This window comes from Garra rufa, chromosome 23 (genome assembly GCF_049309525.1).
Source record: "Garra rufa chromosome 23, GarRuf1.0, whole genome shotgun sequence".
NCBI lineage: Eukaryota > Metazoa > Chordata > Actinopteri > Cypriniformes > Cyprinidae > Garra > Garra rufa.
In genome coordinates this window covers 7,494,043-7,502,857 of record NC_133383.1, presented here as the reverse complement: position 1 = coordinate 7,502,857, position 8,815 = coordinate 7,494,043, and the positions used below count along the sequence as shown (strand labels likewise).

The following is an 8,815-nucleotide window of genomic DNA, read 5'->3' as shown; positions in this document are numbered from 1 at the left end:
CTGCATTAGCTGCAGAATACCTGTTTCAGCACTTCCTAAGTAAACTAAGCATATTGTGGATTTGCTCGTTTGGTGGCATTTCAGTGTGGAATTACAGCAACCGTCTGATAGACGGCAGGAAAATGGAGACAGTGTGGAAAATCACAGATAATCCTTAGACCTCCTCGGATCTAATTAAGATTTTCGCAAGGAAAGGGAGGGATGGGACCCCTCTATAGAGTGTCAATAGAGTGTCCGTCACTTTGAGATTTTCTTTTCATGGATTTTCTCTAGCTTAAAGAGAAGAGTATAGAGCTAGCAACACCAAGGTCATGGGTTTGGTTGCCAGGGAATGCATAAAGTGATAAAAATGTACATTGAATGCACTTTGGATGAGTGCTGGCAGACGCATATAAATGTTGCCTAAATGTTACTGGTTTAGCTGTCTTCAGAAAAAAATAGAAACAAATACATGTTAATTACTTTGATGTATAAAGTCCCAGCACAAAATCAGGGTTGCATGCACTGTAAACAAAATCTGTAGAAATTACAGTAATACTGGCAGCTGGTTGCCAGTAACTTACTGTAGATTTTAATTTATGTTATTTACTGGCAACCAGCTGCAGAACTACAGCAATTGTTTTACAGTGTGGCTAAAAATGAGGAGGAGCTTTACTTTCTGTTTTAAGATAAATGCAACGGCATCATTATATTCAGCAGCTGACTTTTAACTATGGCAAACATAGTGGTTTCAGTGCTGGGCAATGATCCATACATGTGCCATGTGTCATACCTCATTAGTCTGTAAGGATGAGTGGAATTGCCAACACTGAGCTGTGATCTTACAGCCTTAGAAGGAGATTTTGACATTCAAAATGCTCGTTCTGTTTTTATAGCTTCTAAACAACACAGGACCCCATTGACTTTCAGTGAACTGGAATAAAAACACAAAGAATTTTCCAAAATATCTTATTGACAATCTTACTTCCAAGAGAGTCATTCATTTGAAAAGATTTAACAGTGACTAAATGATGACCGAAATTTCATACAGTTGCAATCAAAATGATTCAGCCCCCTTGACCTGCAAACAATTCAACAAAGGCATCAGGACATTAGAGAACATTTGAGTGATTCTGAGAATGTAACATTAATGAATCATGATCAAATTCAAATTGGCTCCAAACATTCATTTTCAAAATTATTCAACCTCCCGAAAATCAAATTTGGTGCAGAACCTTTTGTTCTTTTAAAACCACCAATAAACGCTGCTTGGAAGTGCTTAGAAGCTTCTGTCACCTCTCTACTGCAATCTTGGCCCATGCCTTGCCTCGAAAAGCTTTCAGATCACTGATAATCTTTGGTTTTTTAAAATATTTTCAATGAGAATTAAATCTGGAGACTGAACAGGCCACTCAAGAACATTCTATGACTGACCTCTGAACCAAGCATAACTAGATTTGGATGTATACTTTGGGATGATTGTCCTGCAGGAAAGTCCATTGATCATTAGCTTCAATGTTTGCACCAAAAGGCATTCAAAATGACCTGATACATTTAAGAATCCATGATGTCCTTCATACGATCTTGATTTCCAATTCCTGCTACAGTAAAACAACCCCATAACAGGACTGATCTGTCTCCAAGTTTGACGATGGAGATGAGGTTTTCTGCTTGTAAGCTTTGCCTTTTTTTGCACCAGAAATACTGCTGATCCATGGGTCCAAAAAGTTCCAGTATGGTCACATCACTCCATGAAAACATTTTTCCAGAACTCCACTGATCTATCCAAATGCATTTTAGCATGTTCAAGTCTGTCTTTTTGTTCTTCTTGGTCACGATTGGTATTTGGCAAGATGCCCCAACATGAAGGCCATACTTTTCAAGTGTTCTTCTTATACTCTGTCTAGTCTTTGGCTGTACATTGCCAGTTTTTCCTCAGTTGTTCTAATCAAACATTGATGATATTGGACTTTTTTTGTTCAACACCCTTAAAGGTTTTCTGGTGCAACACATTTGAAACTAAAAGTTTCTAGAGACACAGCTGGCAGCATTATTCCTTAATGTCTTGTAAATCTTCATTTAGCCTTAGACTTTCTAAAGTAAAACAATTATTTCTTCTATACAGCTTCTCTATAGCTTTTGTGAGAGCTCTATTGACTTTGTCATATTAGCCACTCAAATTTCAGCACATGCACTGGCTAACTGTATGTATGTGTAACAGCTCAAGCTAATTCTTTTCTAATAGAGTTTCTAAAGCTTTAATTGTGTTTTAAGTAGTGGTGGGCCGTTATCGGCGTTAACGTGCTGCGTTAACGTGAGACTCTTATCGGGCGATAAAAAAAATATTGCCGTTAATCTATTCTCAAAGTTGGGTTGGGAGCTGGGTCTAAACTACGTAAGCTATGATGACTTTCACCTTGATATTTTAGCGCGGATGACGTATACCTAGTCGAATTGCACTGTAGGGGGCGAGAACGAGTCTTCAACTTCTGTGAAATTACCACATCAAATGAGACGTGCAAACATGGATGCAGTTATGAAGCCGCTTCAGGGCAGGTGCGTGCGTTGCTAGACCCTTTTTACTGGGGCACGTGCCCCAGTGAAAATCTGCTGTGCCCCAGTAAAATCTCAAGTTTGAGTTATAATTTAGTTTGATAATCCCGAAAAAAAGACATTAAACTATATGCAACAACTGAATTGACGCTTCTAAAAGCAACGCAGTTTAATCGAAGACTATGTACGCAGAAATCCATGCCCGTGCGCGTCTGTGTATTTAAAGGCAACACGCACGTCGTGCAGCCTTTTGCGCAGAAGTACTTGGTTACACAAGTTTGTATAGGTAATTATGTTGTAAATGCAAGACACAGGAAGATGAACATGAGATGAGCGCCTGGTCTAATGCGCCACCTGACTTGAGAAACCCGTTCTCAAAGACTTACTTTTAGTCATTATTTAAGTAGCACACATATTCTGAAAATGCCTTCATCAGAATTCAAATTAGCCATTTTAATCTAGATTAATCTAGATTAATTCCAAGATTTAATCTAGATTAATCTAGATTAAAAAAATTAATCTATGCCCACCCCTAGTTTTAAGACAATTTTGTTCCGCACCATACAAATAAGTGACTAAAAAACAGCAATGTTGAATAGGGGTTGAATAATTCTGACATAGCTGTGTTATTAAAAAATTATAGAACTTACATTATATATTGACATTCTCACTTTTAATATGTCAGCAATCTGTTATAGATGCAATTTTTATAAAGTCCTCAATCTTCAGAGAAGCTTGTATTTGTATTCCCCGGGGGATTGAATAATTTCGATTGCAACTGTATTTTTTTAAGAACCTAAAACGAAAATCTGAAATGCATCACTTGCTCACCAATGGATCTTCTGGAGTGAATGGGTGCCGTCAATATGAGAACTGATAAAACTGATAAAAATCACAATAATCAAGTAATCCACACTACTCCAGTCCACCAATTAACATCTTGTGAAGTGAAAAGCTGTGTGTTTGTAAAAAATGAATTTTCATAAAAAGTCCATAATTTATAATAATGCTTCCTCCAGTGAAAAATCTCATTTTCTGTTGTCATCTCTCATCAAAATCCACCAACATGTTTGTTTAGAACTGTTTTGGCCTGTTTTCGCTTGTTGATCTGTGCATATTTCTCTCCTGATTCAGACAAGATGAATTTTTCAATGGAGAAAGCAAAATTATGTATTAGCAAAGGTTTGAAGACAAGATATTAATTTATGGATTGGAGTGGTGTGGATTACTTGCGGATTACTGTGATGTTTTTATCAGCTGTTTGGAATCTCATTCTAATGGCACATATTCACTGCAGATCCATTGGTGTACAAGTGCTGATAATTCTTCATTAAAGAAACAAACTCATCTACATCTTGAATGGCCTGAGGGTGAATACACAGTCAGTAAATTTTCATTTCTGGGTGAACTGTCCCTTTAATCGAATTTCTCCTGATGAATGTTTTCCCTTTCTCTTCTGGAACACTCGCTCCGAAGTAATTAACAAAGATAATCGCACAGCAGCTTGATCCAGCTAACAAGCATTTGAAAATTACGCCTTCAGAAAATTATGCTTTCTTCTCAGGCCACTGGACTGACAAAAAAAAGTGCATCAAAGCATCACATATCTCAAAGCGGGCTGGAGGTCTTTATGTGGTTTCTGTCCAGCTCTTCTCACACAGCCGGGCATATCGGTCTGAAACAGAGTCTGCCCTGGTCACGGTACCTCAAACTTGAAGGTCTATCTCATTTCTTAGCGAAGACCAGGAGCCTTTTAGCCAGAGATGAGAGATCGCTGTTACTGGACTATGAATTCCCTTGACCGGTGAAGTCATGCATGATATCATATGGGCTTCACTGTGGATTGATTTGGGGAAAACATTCGGTAATGTAAATAGACACCAGCCTCTCCGCTGGGAGTTTTAAATTGCCTTTATGGTAAAATGGAGACTGGGCTTAGTTGTCACACCATTCTCAGAAATGAGTCAAAAATGAGTTAAAATCAACAAATAAGCATTCATTGTTTTCCTGAATTCAGATAAACTGTAGAAGCATATTCTCTCCACAGCATCAGCAACTTTTACACACACACAAACCAGAGAGAGAGAGAAGAGAGAGAGGAGGGGTGAGTGAAGGAGAAGACACACTGCGGAGTTCAGCAGAGGAGAGATGAAGAGAGCTGGAGACAGAGACCAAACCGACATCACGGAGCTCATGCACACACGCCGCCTGTGAGTTCAACTCCACGTCTCTGACACCAAGCAGCTCTGCTGTGGACCTCAACACCGCATCTGTGATTATTCTGGGCTGGACCCCCTTTGGACTGTGTCTTAACATGCTGGGAGTTCAGAGTGATGCTCTGCTGCTTGGCTTGATGGTTTGGATGGGAATCCTATGGGGAGAAATCACAACCCAAGGTAATGTTGACCACTGCACTGATTCATTCAGATGCCCTTGTGTCTTTGATGCACTGACACTGCTGAAACTTTAACACCACGTACACCTCACTTTTATCACGATTACGCACAGCCTGCTTGATAAAAGACTCGTTGCAACACAAGTGTTTGAGTTTAGTCACCCTGATGCGACATGTGAGGTTTGCGGACAAGATCGCGTGAGACAAACATGCCTGTTTTGATCAGTTTGGCTCGTTCGTGCGCTGCCAGAATTGTTTTCAAGACAAAAGTGGGGCAGAAATAATGAAGAAACGCTTGGAAATGGTGCATAAAAACGCGTGTGGACAAAGGGAAACGCTGCGGGATTCCCTGAATGTGATTTAGAATAATGTATAGACATCGTGGTTAACGTTGCAAATGATACTTAGGACCCTTTGGACTTGCGCTTTAACTGATATGAAAATGCATTGGTTTGTTGTCAGCTATTGTGTGTGTGTGCGCTTGTCCATTCATAAGCATGCTTCCTTTACGCTATTAAGAGTTTCTGTGCGCAGGATTGAGGAAAAAATGTTTTCTTTTATAAATCGTGTGCTCGCATCAGAAAAAAGCAGAGCAGTTTGATTTCAGTAAGTGTCACCTCCCCAAAACAGGAGCGCTCACCCTCCCTGACCTGGTGTAATAAATGCAATGCTGTTGCATTATTCATGCAGATGCGTGAACAAGAAGTCAAATGACTGTTGGTTCATCCACCCGTGTTTTTTTTTTTTCTTCTTCCCCGAGCAGCTCTTTAATCACTTGCTGTGTAAATTTAGCTCAGTTCCACGCGCGTGGGCAACTCATCTTTAATCGGGACATGCGCAAGTGCATGTGGCTCCTTAACACAATTCTGTCCTCTAGTAAAAAATTGTGTGTTTGTTGTCCGTCAGTGGCGTGCGCTGATGATCTCAAATGAGAAGGAAACGACACCTCTTTGCGTTTGGATTATTTTAGTCCAATGTACATTCATATTCCAGCTGCATTTGACGTTTTCAGTTTCCAGGTTAAAGGAACGGGGGTTTCTTACTGTAAGCAAGTAAACAATATAGCATATGTTTATGTTTGTGTACAACAAACTATGTATTAACATCAAATCACGTATGCGTGTTAAACACGAAATCTTTAATAAATAATTACTACAATAACAGGTTAACCCATATTTTATAATGTCTTTAATGCTACAAACTATTTGTGTTATTATTAGTCGCAATTATTCTATCATCAAATCCTACTCGATTATCGTTGGTCAAATGTGTGTTGATGGAGCTAGCTTTTTTATTCGCGTGATTTTAAGTTAATTTTGAAACTGAAAGAGGCGATATCTGAGTCTATTATGTAATTATTCGTTGGTTTGAGGCATTTAGGCGATATGTGCACCTGTTATTTTGTGAACTTCGTAGGCGGGCTTTAATCCGTTGACAGCGTGATCAGCCAATCACAGCGAAGGTACGTTTCGCGTTTTACCGCTCATATTAACAATAACATATTAAGTATAAAGACTTGTATGGCTTAATACAAAGTTAATGATCTCCCTTACTAAAATATGTAGTAGAAAATCCATGGAAGAGTCAAGTTATATAAAAAAATCGTTATTTACATATTTGGGATTATGGGGGGCGCCATTGTTTTGATTACGTAGAATGGTTGCACTCTGTGATATACTGACATTGAGCTATGCTATTTCTACTGCAACACAACTCAAAATAAAGTACTGATACGATGACCACAGCTACTGAAAGAGCTTAGCCTACAGGTGGTGGATATAAGTGTCGACTTTCTTTTTGAGAGACAATTTCTTTATTTATCATGCACTTTTTTGATTAACAACTTTGCAGACTGTTTACATTGAAGGATAGTTGTTACAAACTGCAAAAAAGCTATTTTTTTCGAAAAAGCCATACGACCTGCTCTTTAATGGCATATTTACCGATGAGATTCTCTACACAAATGAGCTAAAGAAATAAGACGCAACTTCTTCTGAATTATCATATATAGTGTTACTTAAGAAAAACTAGTGTCATTATTTTATTTTTATTTTTTTGACTTGTAAAGGAAGGTCTACTGTCAGTGTGACTTGAACCAGTTTTACATGGCCAAGGGCGTATGTTTGATTTTGACATTGGTGGGAACATAACAGCAGATGACATTCAATTCTTTAATTGAAATTATTGCTGGAGACAATTAAGAAGTCGCTGAATATTGGTAGGGACATGTCGTAGTCTCCCTACTAAATTCTGTGCCTTTGAAAATTTGTCTTTAGAACTCTGGTTCTCTTAAATATGAAGAGGTCAAGCAACAGATTAATGAGTTAATCTAAATTTCACAAAAGGCTTATGGATGTAATTATAATATAAGACAGACATTGAAGTGAGTTGCACCCTTCTGATGAAAATGTCATTCACTTGGTTGGCAATAGAAATTTGATTTTCATTAATTTCATTTTAATGTTCATTTAAAAAAAAATCATTTTAATGTTCATCTGATCTCATTTCGTAAGTCACTTAAGTGATCTAAGGCCCTGTCCCAAATCGCACCCTAAATCCTTGCAGTCGTCTTCCCCTGAGTCTGCACTTTCGTGACAGAATGCTGCTTTGACTGTCGGGTAGAAGTCTTCTGCAAAGCTTGCACTAGTGCTCGCTCGCGGGCACCCTTTTGAATGCTAAAATGACGAATGGAACACCCTACAGTCTCGTGGACTTACCGTACACACACACGCAGCAGCCATTGTAAGTCCGTTTGACCGCAAGTGCACATGAAGTGTTCCATTTGGGACAGGGCCCATATCAAATGATTCTCAAATGATTCCGATCTGTTCTGATTTGAATCAAATGATTCGCGATCACGTTTCAACCTGAATGAAATGATTCACGAATGCGAAGTTCCGACCTGAATCAAATGAGTTGCGAACACGAAGTTCCGATCTAAATCAAGTGATTGAGGAACACAAATATCCCGATCTAAATCAAATGATTTGCAACACGCACACTGAAGTTCCGTTTTGAATCAAATGATTTGCGAACACAAAGATCCCAATCTAAATCAAATGATTCACGTTACGCGCTCTGAAGTTCGGATCTGAATTAAAAGATTTGCAAATGCAAAGTTCCCATATAAATCAAATGATTTGCGAATACAAAGATCCCGATCTAAATCAAATGATTCGCGATACGCACTCTGAAGTTCGGATTTGAATCAAATGATTCGCGAATGCAAAGTTTCGATCTAAATCAAATGATTTGCAAACACAAATATCCCGATCTAAATCAAATGATTCGCGACATGTGCTCTGAAGTTCCAATTTGAATCAAATGATTCGTGAACACGAAGTTCCAATCTAAATCAAATGATCTGAGAACGCAAAGATCCTGATCTAAATCAAATGACTCGCGATACGCGCTCTGAAATTCAGATTTGAACCAAATGATTCGCGAAGGCGAAGTTCCGATCTAAATCAAATGATCTGAGAACGCAAAGATCCCGATCTAAATCAAATGATTCATGATACGCGCTCTGAAGTTTGGATTTGAATCAAATGATTCGCGAACGCGAAGTTCCGATCTAAATCAAATGATCTGAGAACGCAAAGATCCCGATCTAAATCAAATGATTCGCGAATGCAAAGTTTCGATCTAAATCAAATGATTTGCGAACACAAATATCCCGATCTAAATCAAATGATTTGCGACACGTGCTCTGAAGTTCCAATTTGAATCAAATGATTCGTGAACACGAAGTTCCAATCTAAATCAAATGATCTGAGAACGCAAAGATCCTGATCTAAATCAAATGACTCGCGATACGCGCTCTGAAGTTCGGATTTGAATCAAATGATTCGAACGCGAAGTTCCGATCTAAATCAAATGATCTGAGAA

The 8,815-nt window shown here is 38.6% G+C and overlaps 1 protein-coding gene across 3 annotated transcripts in view; it reads left to right on the top strand.

Annotated features, from left to right (window-relative positions):
* Positions 1-4,577: 4,577 nt before the first annotated feature.
* The window catches only part of sez6l (seizure related 6 homolog (mouse)-like), a 74,505-nt gene continuing 70,267 nt past the window's right edge, over positions 4,578-8,815 (top strand). Inside the window, exon 1 of one of the 3 annotated variants that reach the window (XM_073829359.1) lies at positions 4,578-4,928. In XM_073829359.1, the coding sequence (XP_073685460.1) occupies positions 4,847-4,928 (82 nt within the window). In that variant the 5' untranslated portion in view covers positions 4,578-4,846. The remainder of the gene's footprint in view (positions 4,929-8,815) is intronic. The other 2 variants (XM_073829360.1, XM_073829361.1) reach the window with 2 other exon arrangements.